The sequence below is a fragment of the Tympanuchus pallidicinctus genome, unplaced genomic scaffold (genome assembly GCF_026119805.1).
Source record: "Tympanuchus pallidicinctus isolate F22 unplaced genomic scaffold, pur_lepc_1.0 scaffold3, whole genome shotgun sequence".
Lineage (NCBI taxonomy): Eukaryota > Metazoa > Chordata > Aves > Galliformes > Phasianidae > Tympanuchus > Tympanuchus pallidicinctus.
Window position 1 is genome coordinate 86729837 of NW_026294747.1, and position 27203 is coordinate 86757039.

Genomic DNA, 27203 nt, shown 5'->3' on the forward strand with positions numbered 1-27203 from the left:
GTTTGGGTGTTGGGTTTTTGTTTTTGTTTTGTTTTGTTTTTTCCAGCCATACAGGACTAAGGGTAGACCACCTATTATGTGGAGCAGAGGGAATGATCAAAATCTTTCAAAATATAAGGCCAAAATATACTAATACTCTGAAGAGCTACATACATCCCATAACTCTGCCTTCACAACTATAGCCATTTATTATGGCCCAGCCATCAGAGCAGCAGCCAGGTAGCTCTAGCCTAGATTTCAGACTCCTATAGGAACACTTAACAAGAGCCATCCCTGAATCCTACAACTTTCCTTAACAGGAATGAGGGGAAAGCGGGGAAAGCAGAAATGGTAGAGACAAAATGTGACGAGGGCACCACGGTTACCTTGTCCCTACAAATGGCTACATGGACATGCTTTACCTGACATCCTGGTGGTAACTTGGTAAGATGAACCAGCAGTTCTCAAAGTTACGGATGAACAGGAAGGAGAAATGAGACAACAAATGCTTTCATGTATCTGGAAGTAAATGTGCTTTTCTTCTGAAATAAAACCTAAACAGAAAGCCATGACTTGTATAAAAGGTGCCCAAAATTGAGAGAATAGAATTACAGAATCACCAAGGTTGGAAAAGACCTACAAGATCATCCAGTCCAACCAACCACCTATCACCAATAGTTTTCACTAAACCATATCCCTCAACACAACATCCAAATGTTCTTTGAAAACCTCCAGGGTTGGGTGACTCCACCACCTCCCTTGACATCAGAGAAAACAAATTATGAACCTTCTAGTTTTCAGTGACCTACATACAGGAAAAGTTGCCATATCATTGGAAAGAGCTAAGCAGTAATCGAGAACCAGACAGTTCTTTGGAGGCTCCTGTTTGGGGGGGGCACCAGGAACAGTACTGTGGAGATGAGGAGACGTTGTACAAATACAAATCTGAATGCACCAGAGGCTTTAAGGCTTCCAGACATGCTTTTGTTCTGCAGCCTGTGTCAGTTACCAAGACAAACTGAAGCCCTCATATTCTGAAGTCAACTAGATTTATGCCCACTGATTAGAATAGGGTCACATTCCCCTTCATTTCTTTATGCTGTTGTTTTTTTTTAAATGCAACTGTATTCAATCCTCTTCATTGTTTCAGCAGCTTTCACAGAACCATGAGACCACCTTCTCAAGCTAGGTAACCTGGAAAACTAAAGAAAAACATTGTAGCTAGAAACTCTTTAATCAAGGAATGTAAGACAAACTAATATAATGTTAGACACTGCTTGAAGTGAGTTAGTTTCAATACGCAAATCTAATTCACTTAACTTTACAACTATGAAAAACATTCTTAGGGCCAGATTCTGTGTTCCCTCTCCTGGTGAACATTTTACTAACGGAATATTAATTAGAGTGTTTGGGGAGTAAGGTAAGCAGAGATGGCAGGGTCTCAGCTTTTATTTACTCTGTGTTATCTCTGCTCAAATGTTCAAAGTGACTGATTCACTAGCTAAATTCAAAACAGCATGTGTGTACAAAAGGCTGCCAAGTTTCTTGTGTGTATAGCTATTTGTAAGAGGCTACGCACAGACAAAAACCAATCAATCTGTTCCTTAATTTCATTTTATATCTTTATTCCCATTGTAAGTACTAGCAATCATCTAAGACAGCATTTAACTTTGGTTTGGATATACAATAGCATTACTCACAGTCCAGTTTCTTTGTTTTTTCTTTTTACTGCTGCCCTACTATCTTGTGATGCGTTCTAGTTGTTCTGCTGGTAGTGTTTGGCTTCCTGCAGATTGGATTTTTCAGTGATTGTAGATTATTTTAAATGATGGTTAAATTTAAAAAAAAAAAAATCCGTAATGTGATGATTAACAGTACATTAATAAATCTTTCAATGAGTTTAGTACTAAATATGTTCGAGGACCTGAAATGCACTTCTTAATGGGCATCAGTTGTTCTCTTTTCACAAGTTCATAAACAATCACGATACCATTTTTCTTTGCAGCACTTCATTGCAGTGGCATTTTAAATTGGATTTAAATCCTTTTAAGATAAGAAGTAAAACAATACAACAAAATCAAAGGTTCTGTTTAAGCAAATGACAATTTACCCAAAATCCACTGCTAAGAATTTATCTCAATGTGTATATTAGAGTGGATGGAAAACATAAAGGGCTTTTTTAAAATTTACTTGCTTATTATAATGTGGGGAAAATACATCACAGATTGTAGTTAAGTCTTCAAGCAAAGAATTAAAAAAATATGGTCAAAGAAACATCTTCTATCATGTCTCTAGAAGCCTGTGAAACAAATTCCTTCATAAAATTCATTACTGTAAAAGTGAATTCAGAAAACTTATTTTTGAAAGTTGTCCTGAAATTATGATTTTTATGATTTTTATGATTGAAATTTTTATGATTTTTTTTCTGATTGAAATTATGGATACTAATAATAAAATATTTCCTCTGAGTTTATCTGACTACTCTGCATATGAACAGGCATGAATATATATATATATGAATAAAATACGTCTTATTGGCCACAAACTGAACTAATATAAATGCCCACATTGTACAATGTCAGAAAAGGACAAATTATTAACCAAATTAGATAGGAGAAAATCAAAGAAGGAAGTAGATGATAAGAACCGTGTTAGCAGAAAAAAATGTATGCTTTGGATACAGAACAGTCAGCTGCAACTACTATAACGAAGAAAGTTTTGGATCAACATCAGCTTCTAAAAGTAATTTAAGAGGGAGGTGTCTCAACAGATACTAGTAAACCATTTTTAGGCAGTTATTTAGAGATCTGGGGAAAAGGGGAGGGACAGAGTTCAAATCTCATTCTATCCTCACAGTTTTGTCCATACACCAGAGGGACTGGAACCTGGTGGGAGTGCTGGGATCTCTTTCAGTGCTGGCATTGGCAATCTCTGTTGTTGAATGACAATCAGAGCTTTTCTCCCTCTATCCTCTTGAATAGCTGAGCTACATCCATTATCTCTATCCATTGCTGGATAATAGAGAGCCAAATTCCTGAGTTGAATCAGAAATCTTATTTGAGATGGATTTTCAAAGGTTTACCTAACAAGGGAACGATTGATCCTGAATGCCACGCAGATTGACACTCTCCACTGGACCAACCCATTTCCTTTTCCTGACTAAATTATGTTCTACATTTAGGATCCACGAGGATATTGCAAATTCTTTACAGTTTCCTTGTGCCTAGATATAAGAGACTGTACTCACGAAAGCACAGCAGTAAGCAAGTAGCTGATCTATCTGATGTCAGAGGGAGACTGGATGGACTTAGGACAAATGGAAGGGGAGGTTCCCTGGACACTTCTAGTGTGGATAATACTGTGCTCAGAAAAGCTATTGGAGCTAGTTCTGAATGATGGCACATGGGTACTGGAAGTAGCATTAGTACTAAGGAGTGCTGCAGCCAGAGAACACCTGATCTAGAAAACCAGGCTATAGCACCTCAGTGTTCCCATGCACATCTTTCTTCGTGTGCCAAGGTTACCCTTTATACCATGGAGGACAGAGAGCTGACCTAACAAACACTTTTTGCGATGTGCATTTCCACTGATGTTAGTAAGGCCATACGGTATATCAAATATTCATTAATATTTATAGCAACAAATGTTAAATAATTTCATCTAAAGAACAAAAGCTGTGTTTTAGGATTAATTCATTAATGCAAGATAACACACATGCAGGGTTAAAGACAGTTCTACGTGAAGACTGAATATTTTGATGTCCTCTGTGAACACTGTTAAATGAGCAGTACCTCAGAAAAAATGTTTTGGTATCTTTCTTCAAAGCACATATCCAGTGTACTTCAGAATTACTTTCATTTTACACTTTCTACATAATATCAGACTTGCATTTTAGGTATCAAAAATACATTGTTAGAAGAGCTTAATAGCAAATGTCATAAATCCAGAGTTTTCATCAAAAATTAAATGATTCAAGACCTTTGGTGAATGAATGGTGACAAAGAAACATTTCCAAAAGCTACGAATGATTTACGACCTTATGCTACCAAAAGCTGGCCAGTCAGCTCAGGGTTCCTGTCCTTTATTAGTGCCATGGTAAGAGCAGCAGCCGAATTTACTGTCTCCTGAAATGGGGAATAGTCCTGGAAAAAAAAAAAAAAAAAAAGAAGGTAGCAGGGGAAGCAATACATTAAAAAAAATGGAGAAAATAAATATTAAACAACAATTTACAAGTATGCAATTAAAAAAAAAAATCAAAACATTTATTTGCACTTCTTAGTTGAAAAACTTTTGTAACTTCTTTTTCTAAGGAAACACAATTATGTAACAATACCAATTTTACAATCTCCACAACAATTTAAAAAGTGAAAATAATTTTAGAAAGGAATATACTGCAATTGTTGGAATTCATACAAAATACCCAGAGAAAAGGAAAACAGAAGCTTGATTCTCTCACATCCTTTGTAACTGATTTTTAAGATCTAAAACGTAGTCAACATTCAAAAGCACTGAAACACAATGTATGATTTAATTTAATTAAGTAGCACAGTTAAAGACCCATATTTTCAGTACACACTGAGTTTCACCTCAATTTTACAACCTACTTTCAACTCACAGATTCAAAGGACTGGGACTTCAGTAGCTTACAGTGAACTTCGTATCCCATAACCTTAATAAGTAGCCTGGTTTTGATAGGCAAGTAAACAGATTAACACAGGAAGGAAAAATAAAATGTCACTTTGATGATAGGCTTCCAACTGAGCACTCCAGCTGACATTTCAAAAAAGTCCTTTTTCTAATTGGCACGTTTTCTTAATTGTACTGACAATAATAGGTTGGCCTCTTGCAATCAGTATCATTTTTCATTTGCACATTGGGAACATTCTGATAGGTGTAGTCAGGCACAGACACATTCTTGGATAGAAAAAAAGGAGGGAACAATTAGTGTGAAGCAACAGATGAAAAGAAAGGTCTACAAAACTCTAGGGAAAATCTAGAAGAGTTTCAAATACAGAAAGTGAACCACAAAGAGAAAACAAGAGCTGTTCTCCATATGCACAGTGGATAATACTGGAAGCATCAGGCTTAGGGGAACTTGAACTGGGATATAAATTAGAAGCCAGGAGGGGAATACAAAGAAACAGATAACTGGTCAGAGCAAGAAACTCCATCACTGGGGTCTTGTAAAACAATTTAGATACATATGAAGTGGGTAGAGATGGAATAGTTTGATTCCAAATGTTTCCACCACTACTTCTCTAAGATGCTGTATCAAGGAAGAAATTGCATTTGACATTTTGAAGAAATTTGGTTTAATAGAGAAGGAGTAAACATCTTCAACAATTTATACAAAACATAATCACTGCTTTTATGCAATAAGGCTGCTGCTGGAAGGATATACTCTATCAGCTACTACAAAGGGGAGCAGTAGTCTCAGAAGTTGAGGCTGAAGGAAAAACTGATGGAAGAAAGATATCGCTGAAACACTATATATTACACAGAATTATATACTGTAATGCTGTCATTAACTTTGTGCTTTATGTAAAAGCCAGTAAGCATGACAAAGAAGTAAATGGGTATACTACCTGATTTTTTCATTATTCTTGGAAAAAATATTGGTATTTGACCAGATTGTCCTAAGAATCATCAAATAAATAAGTGGTTACTATTTGTACTGCTGCCCCTCCAAAGATTACACTCTTCACAAATTCATGTTATATATTCTAATATGCAATAAAATTAATTACTAGTGATCTAAAAATTGTCTACTATTTACTGAGCAGTGCTTCCCTTCCATGCTATGCAATGCAGGGGAATTCAGTGAAGCAAAGAGTGCAGAAGTGTACCTGCTTCTTCAGTACCTTTTGTCATGGACTGAAGGTACAAGAAGGAACTCTGAACCTACTATTCATGTTTCGTAGGAGTTTTCCCATCCTCTTTTCCCAGGGATAAATGTTGTTATATTATGTACAAGGAGAGTTCAAACCATGTGCATACACCCGACTCAGACCATGAACACTGCAGTCACTGTCAAGATCTAGCAGCACATTTCTCACCGCCCAGCAGTGCCAGCCTCTTTGCACCCCTCATCAACTTTTGCTCAGTTTGTGTTGAGGAGTGCACAACCACACGCTCTCTGCTTTCCAAATGGGCTTTCAGCCATCTCTGAAGTTGGCGGGAGGTGTGTATCTTTTTTCCCATTTCACAAAAAAAGAAAGAAAAAAAATGCACCTGGCCAGGAATGCTCTTAATGTTTCTCTCAATAAATCTTTCCACATCCTCTGTTGGTTACTGGATTCAGTATGCATTCCTTTGCAGCAATAAATTATTTAAGTTTTTGAACATAAAAGGAAGCAAGAGAGAAATTTAGCTTCCACAAGAGAGAATGAAAATGAAACCATAAGATTATTTTAAAGTGCAAAAAAAAAAAAAAGCTTTTTATAAATCTAAACCTAAAACTAAGGCTTTACTGATAACTTCTGTGTTCTGAAGGAAAGACACGCGAAGAATTCTGAACAGCATTTGTAACCCATGCAATACAGCACAGCAATGGGTACAATAAGACCATTTGATAGAGCAAAGTCCATAAATTACTATTTTTCAGCATAGGCACCACCAGGATATCTGCATTTTCACCAGAGATGAACAAGAGCCTGCACCAGTGAAGATGACCTACCGTTTCACAGCTGCTATGAGGGCATCATTAGGAAAATGGTGCCCACACACTTCATGTTTCACTGTGCTCACACATCCACTGTTTGGTCTCTACAAACTCAGCGAGCGTTGACGAATGTCAGTGGGTGCCGTTTTTCCTGCACAGAGGAATTCAATTCTACGCTTTTGCTACATATGCACTTCTATGTCAGATGCTGGTGCCCAGAGATGCAGTGGATGCCCCATTCCTGGAGACTTTCAAGGAAAGGCAGGCAATGTGGTCTAGATGTGGATGTCCTCGTTCACTGCAGGGGAGTTGGACTGAATGAGCTTTAAAGGTCCTTTTCAAGTCTAAGGATTCTATGATTCCACGCTATTCTGTCAGACTGCCCCTCTGCTACTATCCGTCACACAGCAACAAAATGTAAAGGAATATCATCAGGAAGGTTCAACCTTTATTGCCATACCACCAATATCTGCCTCCAATGTCATGGGCCAACAACAACAACAACAAAAGGGCAGCATTACTTTTGGAGTAACCCTCGCATTATCCAATTTAAGACAACAAACATAAGAGGAAACATAACTCTTTACAGTTACAACTGATAGTCAAACTTTATAACATATGATGTACTGATGCTTTCAGAAGGGCAAGAGATCACCAGATGGGTTACTAGCATTTATATTTACACTGTGGCTCCTTCCTGATAACGCAGTACCACACGGGCCTCAGGGCCAGCTGTGCAAGGACTAGGGTGCAGTGCCAGGCCTCCTGGTCAGCGCTGGCACTGAGGCACTTTGTTTGGCCATGCAGAGGTTAAGCATGTGCTGATCTGAACTTGCTTTATTCTCACAGCCATCGTGTTACTGGAAAGCGACAGAAAATAGCCTGAAGAAGGGGACTCTTCCAGGAATTTCCAGATAATCGTATAAGTTCTTTCCTCCTGAGAATCAAAACTTGCTCTCATACTAGAAATCACTGTGGTAGTGTCTGTCATGGTCTGTGCAGTATTATTTAACTGTGGATGAACAATTCTATTCTGTACAATCCATCAGAAAGCAAACGGGAAAATAAATTTTAGCAACTGAAAGACAACACATTGTTCAAAGTAAAAGGGAAAGACTTCCTGAGGCAATAGTTAAGTTGCATCTTCACTATTCTTTCCTCTCCTCTAAATCCTACAAAGAATTTATTTCATTTTTAGGCCTTTACTGTGCATTTAAACACATATTTTCAATGGGATTTCATTTTTTCCTAAGTAGTTACAGGTAATTCAGAAGCCAGCAGTTTTTATAAAGAATACAAAAAGCCTTTAGATAACAGGATTAAACAACACAGGAAAGAAAAAGAATGTTGTGAATCTTTATTAATCTACACTTAAGCAAATACATGAATACTTCAAGTCTCCTGGCTATACCCTTCAAACACCCATGTTTTTGACACTGCAGTGTTATTTCTGGCAATGGTGCTGATTACACCTGATGGTGCCTACAGGGAGGCTTCAATAAGGATGCCAGGACAAATCTAATCTACCACACCTAACTCCATTGCACATACAGGAATCCAAGCCTCTTTTATATTCAATGGCATAGTACTAAATCTTTCAAAAAGCTCATTATTAGTTGCAGGAAGTCAAATAATCAAGCAGAACCAGGTCCTCACATGTCTAACTGCCTGACATGTTCAGATGTACTGCAACCACGATAAAAAGCAGGATGTCAGAAAAAAAGCAGCAATACAAATGCTCATGTAGCCCACAAGAGCGCTCACATTATTGCCCACCCACTGCTCAGTTTGGTGAACTCCAAGAGAAGAACATACTTCAGTGCACTACTCAGCATGTGCATATTCATGCATGCACTGGATGGATCAAACACAAATAATTCTTTCACTCATCAACAAAATCTTTAAAAAAAGACCATGACCTTTAAATAAGACTCAGAGGCAGCAACAACTTTGATGACTGAAGTTCCACATGATCTACTAATGTGCTACGATCCCCCCTAAACCATTGTGATATTCATTGTCTATTCATTTCATCCATTTGACTTAAACGAGTCTCTCGTAAAAAAGGAAAACCAAAAACCTCTAACGTTTCTTGGCCATTAATAAATAGAATTTTTTTATTGTTTGAACAGATGATTAACTACATTTATAAGCTAAAAACAAAACTTTTACCACTTTATATTTATGTACTTTGGAATAGAAAGTACTCAGAAACTCTGCCAACCTTATAAACCATAAATCCACATAACAGCACAGCACTTTGATTCCAAAATAAAATATCCACTTTGTCTGTTATTAAATAGTAAAAGTATTCCAACATAACCATATTGTATGGTGGTTGTAACTCACATTCAGAATTTATTTGATGTACAGTAGGGGTTTTCTGGTCGGCAGAATAAGACTGGAAATGGATACTGGGACAGAGTTAAAGTTGTGTTTGGAGCACGCAACGTGATACTTTACAAATGTGCATTTGTTTAAGGAACTGTGAGGGTATCTGCGTATTTATTGACATTCTCATGATTCATTTCCTTGCTTCAATCCGTTCAGGATTTTTTTTTCCAGCTGTAACTTCATATACACATATTCCCATTTACATATGTACTAGTTCAATTTAAGCATAGCTCAAAAAACACACAGCCTCCTCTTCAGCTCCAAAAATATCTCTGCAGGTATTACCTCTGCCTTTTACTGCACTGCTCCAAAAGAATAAAACAGCTGTATTCCATTACTTGCACTCCATTTTGCTATAATGTTGTTTGACTTCACCGTTAAAACCGTTTCTACAAATGAATAGGACTGCAACATTAGCCCTGATCACTCAGCTGATAGGAAACCTGAAAACATGATTTAAAGATTGGGTTAAACTTAGGGCACATCGATGTGAACACAGTTGCATCTGCATCAGAAGAGGCAAGGGGCCAGAGCAGTGCTGGCGCTGGCGTGCCCTTGCCCTTGCCGCTCCATTGTGCGACAGCTCCCTGGCACAGCTTTGGCTCCCGCCTGCTAGCATGTTCCCAGACAATGGCTGGGCACTGTTCAGGGGACAGCACAGGCCAGGAACTGCTCCCACGAGGCAGGCTGAATGAGGCCACCCTCTTTTGGGAAAAAGAGAGCTTCGCCATATGGGCATGAGACATGCTGTGTCTCTTAGCCCTAGGACACGAGAACCATCCCTGGCCTGCCATTACAAATGTGTCCTAGGCAGCACTGTGAAGTAACAGCTGTGCCTTTCTCTCTCAACCCAAACGCATCAAGAATACATAGAAATCTACCCCCCAGAACACTGTGCAAACACCACGTAGCTACCACATAAACACACATTTAAATTTATAAACAACAACAAACAAACAAAAAACACGAACTGCTCTACTCTACGGAAATCTTTCCCTCTCAACAAACTTCAGCATGACAAAGGGAAAGAGAGAGACAAATCACACTGCAAGACAGCACTTGTGCTGTATCTCACATTCCTGCCACTGCACGGAAAATACCAGCATCCAGCAGAGGATGGCTTGATGAAGAACGCTCACTTCTCCCCTTCACAGAATAGGCCTGTGTGTACAGCAGGCACACCACAGGGCATAAGTACATAAGTAGAAAATGGCTGAAAGGGCCTGTGTTCTGGCAAGTGCATTGCAATACCCACTCTGGCAGCACAAGAACTGCCGGTAGTGTAAATCTCTACTCAGTGCTGCAAGTTACACTTTGGCCAAACCACGTGCATCCAAAAATTTGCCTCATGACACAGACCAATACTGTTTTATCTGCACAGAAACCAAGAATAAAGACCAGCGTTAAAAGCCTCGTCATTTGACGTTTTCTTCTTCTTTTCTTTCAATCTAAAATATTATATAGGAGGACTTACGTCATTTTTCACAATATAAAATGATTTGGTGTTCGTTCAAATCTCAGATTCATGAAGAAGCTTTTTTTTCCTACTCAAAATATGTAGTGGCATGCATCCACAAATTAAGGCAATTTCCATTTGTGTAACAGTACAAATTAATCCCCTTCTTTTTCAAATGCTCCCACATCAGATTTTTTAGTCCATGTGCCAAAGGATCTATTGATAAGTGCACTCTCATACATAATATCAGTGCAACTATTTACCTCAATAAGCAGACAGCTATGCAGATCATCCTAAAAGATAAGAAAAATATTTCTCTGAATATTTTTAGCCTTCCTTTCAAGTAACACGTAAATAAGCTAGCATTTGAGTTCAGATAGGTAGCTGGGTTCAAAAATACTGCAGCAGGTCCACAACTCAACCTTTGCATCTACAGTCTTGCTTCTTTACTCAACTAAGATGCAAATGGATTCTTCACCATCATTGGATAGAAACAGAAAATCCAAGTGTGCTGCATGCAGTGGAGAACTGAGAACTGGGTAGCACTAGAAAAACCAAGCTGTGTGATAATGGAGCCAGGTTTTAATAACCAATAGTTTAAACTCTGATACGTCTGAGTTAGTTTGCTGCAGCTAAACAGTTGCAAATGCATGCTACAGTTGAGCCAAATCCAGACAAATTGTACATAGATGTGTAGTACTGCACTGTATCTCCCAGCCTGTCCTGCACTACTCATTAACCACGCCACCTGTGTTTTACCACAAGAAAACAGAAAGCCATCGATGCATAAAATGTGTATAGTTACACTGATAGACAAGTGTTTTAAATCTTCTGGAGTCTGTAAGAAGTCCATCTCCAGTGCTACACATATCTTTTAACCTAAGGTTCACAGAGTTAAAATAGAACGTAAATGACACGTGTTTGTTTAGAACAAAGAAACAAACAAAAGCACAACATGGACAAACCTAATTAATTACTTTCTCAAGAATGAACAGCATACACAGAATTCTCCTAAATGGGCAGTTTCAAAACATCTCCATTATCGTGTTCTGCAATATGTAGGTAACAAGGGTTTGCCTCAGTTTCCTTCTTTGTCTGATTAATCCATTGCCCCTCCCTCACACTTCTGGTGGGCTGAGGCTAAAATTCCTGTGAAGGGAGACCCATCTGAGATAGATAGTGTATGCCTCAAGAGAAAGATGACAAAATTCCAGCCTAGATGCTAGTCCAGGTGCCTGAGGGGCAACTGCGAGCTGCTTTCTGTAACCCTTGCTTGGATTTATTCTTTTCACATAAAAAAAGAGATCAGCCTTGGAGCAGACACAAGCCAGGTGCCTGTGCCTCTGTCATTTTTTGCCTACCTAGGCACTGTATTTCCTTGTTCTTGCCCTCTCCAAGGACTTTTTTCCTGTATGAAAAATTTTAGCAGGATCATACAAAATAATTCATAAAATTCCTGGACCAAAAATTCTCTGAAAAGGTTGCTGTGAAGAGCAGTTTCAGAATATTCAGTCCCTGCAGCTTGAGCAAGGTTTCATTCAGCACTTACCACTATCTGATCTGAGTTGTTGGCAATGGTGAGCAGTGATAGAACAGTCAGCTAATGACCACCTTCCCTCCACGCTGTTCAGAAAGCTACCTGATGCTTGAATTAGCAGCCAATTCTGCCACCTGTATGTACTGGGAAAGGAATAAGCCATTTAGCATACGTGGTTGTCTGCAAATTTGGAAGTGTATTACGTGTCTGAGGTTTCTTAGAGATGGTCTCTCAACACCGTATGACACCAAATAAGATTATAATATGAAACATATTAATGTTAATGAATGTTACTCTTCTACCTAACAGGTCCTGTGAGATATCACTCTGGTAACTTCGTAAAACACACCACAACAGTTTTTAGGAGGAAGGGATAATTGCTTCTTACTATCATCACAGAAAAAATGAAATGCTCCTTGTGCACGGAAAACTGTCATTCTCCTCTGACAATCACCATTGGAAGCTGCTGAAAAGCTGAGTGACGTTGACTGGCCAAGTCTTTCCTCTGGTTTCCAGTAAGCTCTGGAACAATCCAATAGCACTGACTAATTAATGTGGGAGTGGGATGCAAGTCTCACAGCATCAGCAACATATGACAGGCTTTCTTTCCGTGTATGTGGCAGATATTCTGCTGCCTGTTGCACTGCAAGAGTCAGTAAATATATATTTTGTTAGGCTGTGGCAATGAGTCCCACAGGTGGCCAGGAATACATAGCAGACCCATCACACATGCATACAGAGAAACGGTTGAGTAGTGCCAGCCTTCTGCAAACTATAACACTCTAGTCATGCAAATCACTTGCAGACTGTTGGAGTGCACCAGCCACCAACCAAGAGTGGAGTAATTGCATCATGTATGAATGGATTTGACAGATGGGGCAGTAGCAGAGCAGAAGCAGAGTTTAAGCAGATTTTAAGCCATTTTTATCCTATTGCAAGCTGAGAAATACAGCACTTCCACACTCAGTGTCACTTGATGAGCAGCCCTAGGGAAGCTATAGTAAAATCAGCAGTATGTATGAAGGCAAAAATGTAGGTGTAGAAAAAGCTGAGAGAAGTGGTGGGGAACAAGCTAGGAGAAAAGGTAGAAGGTGAAAGCAAGTGTTTGACACTTTGTTCTTTGGAGAGCTTTTCCTTTAAGTTGAGCAATGCTTATATTTCGATACTTCAGTAGTCCACATTAAAATATTTTCCCCTTTCTTCCTAACTAACCCTAAGGCAATTCCATGAAAAGTTCTTCCTTTCCTATGTACTTTTGAAGGCACAGAGTGATATTATGTTACTCAAATTAAAATACAAAAATGTTCCAGACATTTTCTAAGGAGTGATTCATTTTCATACTCATCATCCTTTACCTTTTTCTCAGTAATCAAGCTACCACTGAGAGAAAAGGAGCATACTATTACAGGAATAACACAGAAATAAGTACATCATAATACTAGAATAAAAGAAAATACCTCTAGATAAATTGCAATTTCAGATAATTTACAATTTAGTAGGTCAATGGAGACCCCTAACTCTTCTTCTTGACCTTCTGTTAGGATAACCCAGTACATTTTATCCAAAGTCTGTTTAGCAGTTCCTTTAGATTAAGTACACAACTATCTCAGTCCTCTAAAGATCAGGAGATATTACTATCGATGCCAGAGGCTCTATTTGATAGGAAAATTGTGTCATATACAGCATGAAAGAAAAAAAAGCATTCAAAGAACCTAACAGCATATTTCTACCCAGTGATGATGATCTGAGATCACCAGCGTAATCATAAAATTATAATCACAGAATCATAGTCTCATATCAGTTGGAAGGGACATTTAAAGATTTAGTTCAACTCCCCTGCAATGAACAGGGACACCTACAGCTAGATTAGGTTGCCCAGAGCCCAGTCTAGCCTGACCTTGAGTATCTACTGGGACAGGACATCCCGTAAGTAAACATCACATATCTGAATGCTTCCCTTTACTGTTACAGCACTACACCATCCTTACTGACAAAAAAATACCTAATAGGGAGAGAGAAAGCAACATATCACTTCTTCATATTAATTTCTAATAAGAGCAAAAAGTACATACTTTATGGCAAATTTAACACAGTATTTTAAATTTTAAATCTATAGGCTTTTCCTTTCTACCCCATGTAATACTGAAAACATAGATTGTTTGTACCTTATTTCAAGAAAAAAAAAATGAACGAAGTAGTCTGCAAACATCTAAGTTGCTAATATGCAGCACAACACAGTAAACGCTCTAGCTATCGCATATAATAAACTTCTGCCTACAAATATGCAGGATGGGGGTTTACATAATTTGTAACATACTGTTTGTGAGGTATAAAGAAAGACTGGGCAAATTTTAATTGCTGTAACTGTAACAAAATGGAAAGGTCCTCAGAAAGAATGAGTGATGCAGCTGAATCCCTGGAGAGCGCTGAAAAACAGTGCAGAGGAAATCTAAGCATTTTTCCCATTCACTCAGTTGAAAGCACATTTTTCCTCCTCCTCTAGGTGCTAAATTCATACAGAAAATAATGCATAATAAATACCCAGCCTCCAAAAGAGGCAGGGGCATGATTAAAACCATTTCAGTGTAAGTGTTCTGTTCAGTCATTAAAATCTTCATTCTATAACTCCTACAGAGTGTGAATAATCTGAAATGCAAGCTCATGGCTGCAGTAACTACTGATTGAAAACATTTCTCTTGATTACAGATAATTAATTTGAGATGATTCAGAAGAAAAAAACTCTATAGCCTATTAAAAAACAAAGTCAAAACTTCTCCTCAGGGGAAGAAACGAAAACCAAGAGATTCTGAGGGTCAAAGTATGCATACACATGTGCTGTACTATTGTTCGCATCCCAGCCTTGCGGCTTCCAAACTTTTCAGATGATAACATCTGAAAGTTCAGTGGGGTAAAGGATACATTCCAATTTTTTGTTACAGAAAAATAAACCAAAGGAACTACACTGCTAGCAGCCCAGGGACTTTACAGAGACCAAAACAACTTTAGACTTCATATTTTGCTCTAGAAAACTTAATATGTAATTGCTTCAGAAATTCTGAGAGATGAGTTTAAAAGCAGCTTTACAGTAACTCAAATGACAGCGTTTGTTAGTGAGACACAGTGAGAAGGATTGGCTGTCCAGAAGTTCACTGATAGCAGATTCCCATCATGTGATGTTCTTCACTGAATCTAGCAAGTTGCTTTGCAAGAAATTCTCAAGCTGCATCATCTCATCATTATTTGAGGGACTTAAAAAACTTCATTTTTAAGTTATGCAATGAAATTTGAAAACATTCTTCAATTATATATTAACACACAGAATTGAATATCCATCCCATGTATTTCAACTCGGCACTCAACTACTTTTTTGAGAATATTCAAGTGTCCTTTAGATATAACTCATGTCTCATCTCATTCAGGGAGGTGATTGTCCCTCTCTACTCCACCCTCATGAGGTCCCATCTGCAGTACTGTGTCCAGTTCTGGAGTCCCCAGTACAAGAAAGACAGAGAGCTTCTAGAGTGGGTCCAGAGGAGAGCACAAAGATGGTCAGGGGACTGGAGCACCTCCCCTATGAAGACAGGCTGAGGGACCTGGGTTTGTTCAGCCTGTAGAAAAGAAGGCTGCAGGGAGACCTCATTGCAGCCTTCAGTACCTAAAGGAAGCCTACAAACAGGAGGGGAGTCAATTTTTTGAAAGGGTTGATAGTAGCAGGATAAGGGAAAATGGTTTTAAGTTGAAAGAGGGAAGATTCAGGTTGGATGTCAGGGGGAAATTCTTTACTTTGAGAATGGTAAGGTGCTGAAACAGGCTGCCCAGAGAGGCTGTGGATGCCCTATCCCCAGAGGTGCTCAAGGCCAGGTTGGATAGGGCCTTAGGCAGCCTGGTCTGGTATTAAATGTGGAGGTTGGTGGCAGGGAGGGGAGGTGGTTTGAGATTTGTGATCCTTGAAGTCCCTTCCAACCTGGGCCATTCTGTGATTCTGTGATTCACCTCTGTTTTCTCTTCCTGGCTACTGCTGAGGTGTAGGGATATGAACTGAGTCCCAGTATGGAATGTATAAGAAAATAATAATAATTCAAAAATACATTACCCACTCTAAACTCTCCATTTCTCCATTCTCTAGTTCTTTGCCAGTCTTGCATAGCTCATGGCATAAAAGCAGTAAATAAAGAGCACGTGTCTGTGTTAAAGAGTTCAGCTAAGCAATGTGCCAAGCACATAAATTTTGAAAAAATAATTTTAAAGTAAAGATGGTATTTGAAGTATGGCGTGAACAGAAGCACTGGGCTCAAAAACCAGCTGCAAATATCCAGAGTCAAATCTAGCAGACAGATTACAGAAGAATCATAAAAGCACACTGGGAAACCACTGTGGCAAAAGTGCTCCCGCATGCTGGGAAGACTGAAGAGCCCAGGACACAGGGTATCTTTTCAAGGAATAATGAACAATAAATAAAGATGAGCAGGGCTTAGGGGAACACCATGACTCTTAACGATACAACTAGAGAGTCCTCTAGTGAGTTAACTTATTGCACGTTTGACTGGAACAGCACAAAATGTCAACACAGTGACCACATGCACTTCTTCACTTTTCTCATGTGGTTTCTGTAGTCCATAGGTGGCCCATGCTGTGATGGCCCCAATCTGATCACATCTCCATAGCTCGAATGGCACGGAGAGATCCCTCCTGCCCACGGCTGCTGATCAAACAGTCACACAGCTGGAGGGGCTAATAGCCAAGTTCTAGAAGAAACTTCCTCTTGAGTATAAGCCCAGTAATAGGAAGGCAGAAGAGGGCCCATAACATGCCTTGTAGATTAAACACAGAAAACAGATAATGTAATTAGTACAATTCCTTCAAATTTAACAAAAAATATATATAATTTTAAAGTGGAAGATGTGCTTACTTTATGCTTCTTGTTTCCTTTTAGGCTACAAGATTCAAGCTACACCAAAAATATAGATCTTACAGACATTCTCTTACATAAATTCACAGTACGCTAAGACAGGCTTCTCTTTCTTTTTGCCTGGTAACAGAAGCGCAAAGCATGTAGCACAATAGCCTCCCTATACATAAATAAAGGCACTCAAAATGAAAAAATATCCAAGTGACAAAAGTCTTGTGAAGTAACAAAAATTTGGTTTTGTGTTTTTAGAAAAAGAAAAGAAGAGAAAGGGGAGAGGGGAAAGGAAAAGCTACTTTAAAATTAGTCTCACAATTCCTTATCTCTGGTTAAAAACATAAAGGAACACAATCTGTGTTGCTGTAGCATAAGATTAATGGTATTCCATAACTCAGATGCTTTATTAAAAATTAAAGAGATGAAATATTTTGGTAGTTATGAACACATCTCTTTCTATGAGATAAGCACTCAAGGTTGTCCTTCAGGTATCTGGCATCCTGACGTGCATTACAGAACAGTCTGCTTTACCACCTTCAAGACTTTCAATTAAGTTATTACCAAAGCTTCCTTTCAAAACATCCTGAGACCATCTTGTGCATACTTGCAACTTCAAATATGTCTTTGACTATCTGTAAAGATAAGTTCAGATCTCTCTCATACCTTCTCATGATAGGTATTTGATTAAGGAACTTTATTAAAGTTTGTATGGACATGACTAAACATGATGTTACCACATCACTCACATTACTTACTCTTCACTTTAAAACCTGTGGATCATCTGTGCTACTTCCATGGTGAAAGGCATTCATCTTCCTTGTAAAAAAGGTGATTGCCTTTCTTCAAGACGGAAGACTGAAAGAGGCAATATCAGTGCCTTGTAGACTGCCTGAATTTGGAGCGCTTTAATTTTATGGCATTCCTTAGAAGATAGATATTCAGCTAAATAATACTAAATATAATGTTAAATAATATAAATGACATAATACTAAATAATAAAACTAAATGATACTATTGTCATTATTTACAAATGATGCAAGAACACATACGAGACATTAAATAAATATCTGTATAATTCACTTGCAGGATTTCCAAAGCATTTTTAAAATATGAGCTGGTAATAATATTAATAATCCTAGGAATAGTTCAGAGAGCACAACAAAGTTTTTGAACTATTTTCTAAAACTACCTGTCAAAAATGAAAGCAAAGTAGAATAACTGTTTTCATCCTGATAGCATTTTTGACTGCAGTTAATCATTATAGATCATGGATGTAAGTTTCAAGACTACAGAGAATTTTTAAATTGGTTTTTAAAAGTCAGTGCTTTCATTAAAAAAAAAAAAAAAGTATTGTAATAACATTTATGTTTAAGGGAGACATAGTAGCTTAATTTTGTTAGGTTCTTGTATTTTTATTTGTATCCTCAGAAGAAATAACTCATGAAATGGTAGAGTTGCTCAAATGAGAACACTGAATGGCACAGGTAGCTTCCCCACTATGATTCTGAACAAGCACTATATGAGCTCAGCTCTTGCAGACTATAGAATTGCAATGATACAGCTTTGTCTGTTTAAAGGGAAAAGGAATGCAGCTTTCTATAAGCCTTATCCATATTTAAAAACTAGTTTAGGTGCTCCAGTAAATAAGGCATTTGGTAAGAACAAACTTCTGGGTGCTTCAGTTAGAAAGCAGAACTTTTTCTCTTTTCCTCACTTTTTTCCTTCCAGCTTCAGCATTTGCTTCCACTTTCACAGTTGCATTTTTAACTTCATGCATCTTTAAGTTCATGCATCTTTATACACAAGCAACTATTTCACAATGTTCATCTCCTCAGTCTGTATTGATCAGATGAACATGTAGTTTGGCTCTCTGTGGCCATGCTTTAAAAGTTTCCTCCAAACAAAAGAAGCAATCTCAAACTCCATTTCCACTAATTCCTTTTTTTACTCAGTATCACTTCTATCTTCAATGAACTGAAGTGCCTTGCGCCCACTCGGCCTCAGCTTTTAGTCTGTATGCTGTAGTTCCATAAACCCGCTGTCTATTCAGTAAGCAGAACTGTGTCTGCAGTGTTATATACACGCCACAGCCTTGTCTCTTAACGCTCCCAGTGTCCTCAGTCACAACATCTCCTTCACATTAACTACAAAGGTTAACTTCCTATTATTGTCTAGCAATTTACACTTTTGGAACTTTTGTGAGAACTTTTGCTACTGAGTACCCTTTCAAAGGCTCAAACACCGTTCCAGTCTAACAACTGTAAGAGAGTTATGCATTCTCTTCAAGGTTCATTGACAAAACACAAGTTGACTTTTACATGAGACCAGCTTCAGTCCAATGATGGGACCTAAAAACTCATGTTCTCTCAGTCTACTGCTTTTTGATTATTTCCCACTGGTTTCCATATATCCTTTCCTTTAAGCAAATCTGACACTAGCAGAAGAGATTTCCTGATTTTTTTTAATCTAATCTTTATGTGATAAAGTATTCTTGTCTTCAAGCCCCAGTTATTTCCTTTGTCTTATGATCTTGATGCTGCAGCAAATATTTTTACGTAAACTGTGATAGAAACATATGCTAGAAAAAAAACTTCTGAGAGACCTGGGGCTGTTCAGCCTGGAAAAGGCTCTGGGGAGATCTGTTAGTAGGCTTTCAGTACCTTAAGAGGGCACTAAGAAAGAAGGGGACAGACTTTTTCACAAGATCTGTTGTGACAGGACAAAGGGAAGAGATTTCAAACTAAAACAGGGGAGATTTAGGTTGGATATAAGGAAGAAGTATTTTACAGCAATGGTGGTGAGGCACTGGAACAGACTGCCCAGAGAAGTGGTGGATGCCCCATCCCTGGAGACTTTCAAAGGGAGGCTGGACAGGGCTCTGGGCAACCTGATCTAGCTGCAGGTGCTCCTGTTCACTGCAGGGGAGTTGGACTAAATGGCCTTTAAATGTCCCTTCCAATTCACATGATTCTGTGACTAAATAAGATCAACATTCACTAGAATTTGCTAAAATAAACTCAAAAGAATAAATGTGGTTGTATAAAATGGTAGAAAAAAATTGTGGTTTTCATTCGTATATCATAAATATCAATAAATATTAATAATTTTGCATTAGCATTTACCATTAATCAGGAAGTCTTTTACTTTAAAAATTCAAATCAATTCTTGGGAAGAACATATTTTAAAATGCAGACTGATTCATAAGAAAAAAATGTAATTAGGCCAAAATCATCCATCCAAAAACATTTCTAGATTACTCTGTGTAATTATTATTCATTTAGGGAAATAAAGAATTTAAACAGCTTTGTAAAAGAATCCTTATTTCTTCAGCTGTTGAAGTAAATGTATTGAGTGGCCAAAACAGCTGTGTAATTCATGATCTGCCATCAGTAAATACCAGGAGCTCTAATGCCAAGTTACTCAAGCAATCCTTTAATATGTTTAATTGATAACGTTCTGAGAAAGTTGCCATGGGTCATAACGATTTTCTAAGCCCAAGAGCTGACCACTGTAATGTTACTTTCTACTGCAACTTCAGTATGCGTTTAAAGGAACCAGAGCTGTATTTACACAATAGATAATACATAAACTTTAATAGGTTATGACAAGCATTGTATTTCAAGACAATTAAAAATTGCCTCTAGTAGGCATGAGACTAAATACCTACTGAGTTTTACCACACAAGAAGTATTGTTTTGAACAGAAATGCCTGGATTATATTACAGATATAAAATAAAAAATAAACTCAGAAATAAAGAAAACAAGGCCACATATTTATTTGTGAATGATCTCATTGCACACCAACTCCAGCACACTAATTTTATCAGGAACACTGAAGCTATTTGTAATGGCAGTTCCTATCAGTTTGCTTTCAATTTCTTAACATATTCGACAAACAAAAACACAGTTCAGATAAAAAACAGCTATTACTCTCATAAACACTAAAAAGCAAAAATGCTGCATAATTATGAGACTCTGCTGGCACCCACAATTTATATATCATGCATCCATATGGTCTCTATTATATTTGAAAATATTTCAAAAAGTTCAAAATTACAAAACAGTACTAATTTGGGATCAAAAGATCAAAATCCAGGATGTGTATTCACATGGATTCAGTTAAAAGCCAGTCTCTGAATCTTTAAATCTAAAGAAGACTTTGCTAGATGCTACAAAATGTTGCTCTGAACATACGCCTCCTATTTATTTCCATGGAAACTACAACAGATACAAACAGCACAATAACACCATTTGATAGAGCAAATCCTCAGCTACAGAACACTCTTTTTGACAGTCACCACCATGAGCTCTGCATTCTTGCCAGTAAGAGCCTGAACGCTGCACTCATATAAATCTGCACCAGCAGAAGTGACCCACGGTTTCACAGCAGCTATGATGGCATTGCTGCTAGGAAAACGTTGCCTGTGCAGTCCAGCTTTCACTACTCTCATATGTTCGGTCTTCTTAAGTGCTCAACTGCTGATGAATGTCAGTGGGTACAAATTTTTCCACATTAAGGATTTCAGTTGCGCACCTTTGCTTCATACACACTTCCACGTCAGACATCGTTTTGTCAGACTGCCCCTCAGCTGCCATTTGTCACATAGCAACAAAACATAAAGGAATACTGGTGGCAATGTTCAAACTCTACTTCCATACCACTAACATCTGCTTCTGACAGTATGGGCTGACACAATAAAATGGAAACATTACTTTTGGAGAAGAGCTCATTGTTTGCTATTCTTTTTAATGCTTGTTTTGCTTTTCTCCAAAAACCTCTAACTGCATAAGCTACTTTAATTGTGTAATTGAAACACTCAATGAAGCTAAACATTCAACAGAGTGAATCAGCTTTATGTTAAGTACTCAGCGCTAGCCATAGAAAAATATGGATATTTACAGATAGAAATAACTAAGTTTTTGCTATTTCTGCTTGCCCTGTAAGCAATCACAATCTGGCTCACTGAACTTGAAAGCCCAGCAATCACTTGCTGTTTTTGGCTTGAACGTTTTCTGAACAATGCCTCAGGATTATATTCACTTTTAAATTATTTTCTCACATCACTAACACAAAGTAGAATTTCAAGAAAGTGGAAGCATACCTGTAATCCCACTTACCCCACAGCACAAAAGTTCCTTCATTTACTATATGGATTACCTTCCATAAAGAACACAATTCTTACCTCTGGCACAGAGCTCATAGGCATCCTGTGTGTGGGATAAGCAAAGTTACAAAGACCAAGTGTAAAGCAAAGTAAAAGCAAAGACAAGCTAAGAATTAACAAAATTCGTTAATCTTTCACTTTGCCTTCAATTTATCTTACAACTGTGTACTTCCAATCTGTGCCAGCAGGCAACAGTGCTTTTGGAACACAAATGTCAAACGAGAGGTCAGGGAGGATAAGGCTTTGTCCTCTCTTTGCTATTGAGTCAGGAAGTGGATAAATTGCAAAAAAAATTATACTTCAGGTGACTCCTAGCTTCTAAGAAAATCCCAACCTGTGCAGAAAATCAACAGGTGATTTTGATTCCCTTCTCAGGTAAGACTAAGCAGAAAATGATATTGTATGGCATACTTTTGTCATTTTGGCTTTGAGGTTCTGACTTGTAACTACAGGCAATGAGGGCCAGTGAACCTTCTTTCTGAATAAATGATCGGGACTGAGAGAGAAACAACAATGGCAACACAAGCCTTCTGTCTACCGACCATGTTCTCTCAGCATCCAGTTGCGAATTTCTTCAGCTTTCAGCTTTCGTTTCCTGATGTTTATTTGTCTGTTCTAATACAGATGGCTTTTTGATGGCTAACTGAATTAAAGGCTAACTTCTATCTGATTGCATTATGAAAGATGAAAAGCATCCTCAGTTTGTCTGTCACAAGGTGCATACAGAGAAATGTACATTCTGTTATGAACTAAAACATAGAAAACCAGATTGACACAATCCACAGGAAATGAAGAACTGCAAGACCAAGCAATGAGAGAACAGTTCTTTATGTATGTACAAAAATTCACCCTTAAATCAGATGACAGGTTCCAAAAACTGTAGAGATTTGGACACCAAGTTGTAGAAGGGCTTGATTTGCATTCAATCTTGATAAGAAAAATAGTACTGCAGTCCACAAGCATAACTTTCAACATTCAAAGACACCAATGAGTGGTGTGTGCATTTTTAACACCATAGTCCTCAGATAGTCTAGTTAGGCACCAGACTGCTAAAAAGTAGAACCTCTAGGCCTAAAACCTGCTAAATCCCTGTGTGCTTTCTCTAAGCTGTCTGGCTTACTCCAACCCAACAATACACGCAAAAACTGTTAACTAAATCAGGATTTCTGTTTCTCCATCACTCCCCTTACAGTCATAAAGGAATCTCTTCTTTCCTATGAAGTGATTTAAGATCAGGAGCCAACAACTTGTTTGAGCATTATAGTTGGATTTCCCGACCAGGTGAAAGGAATGTGTTTTGTTTCATTTCGCATTCCATACAGCATTCTGCATCTGCTGCAGATCTGAAATAATTTGCATGAGAAAAAATCTTGTGTGGAAGACATTTAAAAAAAGAAAGGCATTTTAAATAATCTCCTCTAAAGGAGAAAATAACTTGATGCGATATATAAGCAAAAAGACACTAAATGAAGACTCATGGATTTTTTTCCTTCATAAATCGCCACCTAATCTGATTTTGGTAATGAAAGATAATTTGTGAAATTATTACTTGAATTGTCACTGAAACAATGCATTACAGAAAATATTGTTCTGTTAACAAACTATATAACTCCGTACTAGCATTGGCTGTCTCCCCCTGCACTGAGAATTACAATATAACTTGATAGATTTAAAATTGTTACAAATTATACCTAAAAAGAGGGTTGTTTTTTTTTATTTTACCTCTGAAGAATTATAACAGTTTCTCACAGAAGAAAGTTTATCTTCCTCAACTCACTTCACATCTTGCAGGTTTGTTTTCAATTTACTGTTACTTAGTGTCTTTACTTATTTAGGGAAAAGTGCTAAAGGTAAGTAACACATTTTCTTAAAGACTTGTCTTACAGTCTTCAATTGTCTTCAATTTAATTTTTACATTCTGAAATTTTGTATATTGTGCAAATGTAAGGAAACGCTGTATGCCAGTCTACCTACTTCCGAGGGCATTTCACTGTCACAAGGAAGCCCCGCAAAACTAAGTGATAAATTTAAATCTACAGTGGTTCATTATATCCAAAAAAGAGCATTCTTAGAGAAAATTTTGTATTTTTACAATGACATTCTGTTCTATTATAGTTGCAAAATCTACAGACTATGCGCTATATGAAGAAATTTTTTAAACTCTGACATTCATATTAAGCACAGTCCTACTTGTTTAAACTGAGGCACATATGTGATTTAAACATGATATGTTCAGTGTAAATCATTGGAAATACAGTATGTCAATGAACAATCAGCCTTTGGTAATCTCATTCTGTATTACCACACAAAGACATGAATGCCCCAATTAGTTTTTCCTATCTGTGATTATGTAAACATCATATACTCCCAATAATGTTGTTTCAGATGCTGTTGGGGTGGAGCAATAAGTGCCAAAGATTTTGGAGCTAACAGCTCCCTCTGCAAGCTGGCATTCAACACAAAATAACATGTTAGCTTTCCTGCAATAGTTGGCAGTGTTCTTAATCTGGGCACAGGAAAACTTTGTAAGGTATTTGCACACAACATTGTGCTAGTAACTTAATATTCCAGAAGTAAATCTTGTTCTGGCTAGATTTAAAACTAGCATAGTACTACTGTTATACAGCTTTCAGTTGATCATATACTGCTGAAAGTATGGGATCAAGCTCAAGGTCAAGCATTTTAAAACTCTGAGCAGTGCGCTCTAAACAGCAGCACACATGAAATTCAGCTTCACTAGTAAAGTTAAGGTAGACACTGACAAACTTACTACAGCCTTGACTGTGGAGTGCAGTCCCCATTATAATGAAGTTTTAACTATATTTTCATTGTGGTAGACTGAAAATCAAAGTTTAGGAAGCTTTTATGGAGATGCTGTTTAACAAATGCCTGATAGGTTAGACTATTCACAGATGAGGCTTATAAATGCTCATTAAATTAGAAAGGCAACAATCACTTAGCTTGTATATATTGTGAGACAGGTATTTAAAGTTAAAAGAAAAGCATTTAATGACATCTGATTATTAGAATCCAAATCGCTGTATAAAGCTATTCAAAATTGTTGCCCTCCTGTCCTAGCAATCACACCATAGACACCCAAAAGGCAGCTTGGGTCTGTCCTGGTTGATTGGCTCAGCGTGCAATATGAGCTGTGCTGAAACAGCCCCCAGCTCTGCTCTGGATTGCACTACTCCTGCGTATGCTGTAGAATGTCTCCAGGTACCACATGTACACAGTGGAGAGCACTCAGTGCACTTTGGGAAATGTCAGGAAGTATTTCTAATTATCAATATTTGAGCAATGCTACCTGTTCAGGCCAGCCTGCTCAGAATTTAGCACTGCTGATATTTTCTTTTGATGAAGGATATGAACAAAATAACATCTGGAGATATTTAACAGTTCCCTTCACCTCCTAATAAATGAATGCCTGAGTTGATGATTCACTGCAAATTTTCTAGTAACTGGCAACGTTCTGTTGCCAATTATTTAAATATCAAAATAATATTTTTGCTCAAAGCAATGAAAAAAAAAAAAAAGAAGAAACAAAAGAAGAGCTGGCAGTGATTTCTTACATTATAAGAAGCTTGACTCAAACAGTTCATCCAATGAGCAAAATAGTAAATTAGCTAAAAGATACACTATGCAAAGTATCTTTCACAGTGTGTTTTGCTTTCCATTCCAAAATAACTACTAGCAAGAGAGACAAAGATCCATTTCACAGACCCTTTCATCTGGCACAGAATCCCTTGGAAGAATAACTGTTTGAACACCAAATGCTTTCATGAGAGTGAGACCACATCTGTGAGGGGCATGGAGGGCAAAAGAACTAACAGATGTGGAGTTTACTGGTGAAGCACTGGAACAGGTTGCCCAGAGAAGCTGTGGATGCCCCCATCCCTGAAGGTGCTCAAGGTACCCAAAGCCAGGACTGGATGGGGCCCTGGGCAGACTGACCTAGTAGGTGTCAACCCTGTCCACAGCAGGGGAATTGGACTTGGACGATCTTTACAATCCCTTCCAACAGAAGCCATTCTAAAATTTCATGATTTTTCCTGGACTGGGAGACGTCTTCACCCAGGAGCAACCTCTGTACTAGCAGGATCAAAACTTTTTAGGTTTCACTTATTGAAACACAACTCATTCCAGCCCTCCTCTACTCAGTACCAGTAGCCCAGAGGCACAGCAGTTCAGCCAGAATTTGAGTGATGATGAGACGGAAAAGGAAATGAGTGTAATCTGGAGTAAATAATAGAAGGTAATAGGTGGTTTCACTGCTGAATGGATCAATGGAAAGGGTCCATTTGCCTATCAGAAGGACAATGCTGCTGATTTTCAAGGCAGGAGAGCCCATGAGTGCACAAAGCTCATGTGTACATGAAGCCCATGCACCAGAAGACTTGGATTGATATTTTGACAGAAACGGAACACCTCCTGCAGCTTCCTAAAGCCAGATTTCTTCACTAAATCACCACAACAGGAACAGGTCAATAGAACAATGCAGTTGCTGCTGAGGACCCTGCAGTCACACACTGCAGATTTTGGAAATTATAATTCAGATCACTTCAAATCTGAGCCCCAGATCAAGCACTCTTACTTCAGCGGTTCAGAGGAAAGCTATTTCACAAATCTTTGATTTCCAGACAGCAGGTATTTCACTTGGATATTCTCAGCTGAACCACATCACCCACTTCTCTGTCACATACAATAATGCTAGCAGTGACATGTGTTTCCCTTATAGGCCTTGATTCTGGAGTCAAAGCCCTATTTTTATTTTTCTTTCTACTTCTGCTCTGCATCTTTCTGTCTTTGGTTGCATAGAAGTGCCACCATGATGCCTTCAGGAGCCTCATCTTACAGTCTCTTTGCAATACTGTTTTGTCAACAACAAATATGGAAGGAATTGCAGTGCTACTTCTCCAGTTGTGGTTGTTACTCCATGAGGATACCACTCCAGATGAACTGACTTCAGGCTTCTTGGAGGCACTTCGGTCTAGGGAGGAAGAAATATGTAATACAACTTCTAGCAGTCTCTACCAGCACTCCTACTTTGTCTTATCATCAGGACATGCCAGAAATATCTTTGGACATGAGATGGCAGATATGGTGTG

At 38.1% G+C, this 27203-nt stretch overlaps 1 protein-coding gene across 2 annotated transcripts in view; it reads right to left on the reverse strand.

The window, feature by feature from the left end:
* Nucleotides 1–2417: 2417 nt before the first annotated feature.
* CRPPA (CDP-L-ribitol pyrophosphorylase A) overlaps nt 2418–27203 on the reverse strand; it is a 106881-nt gene continuing 82095 nt past the window's right edge. For both annotated transcript variants that reach the window (XM_052694479.1, XM_052694478.1), the window contains one exon: nt 2418–4121. In XM_052694479.1, the coding sequence (XP_052550439.1) occupies nt 4017–4121 (105 nt within the window). In that variant the 3' untranslated portion in view covers nt 2418–4016. The remainder of the gene's footprint in view (nt 4122–27203) is intronic.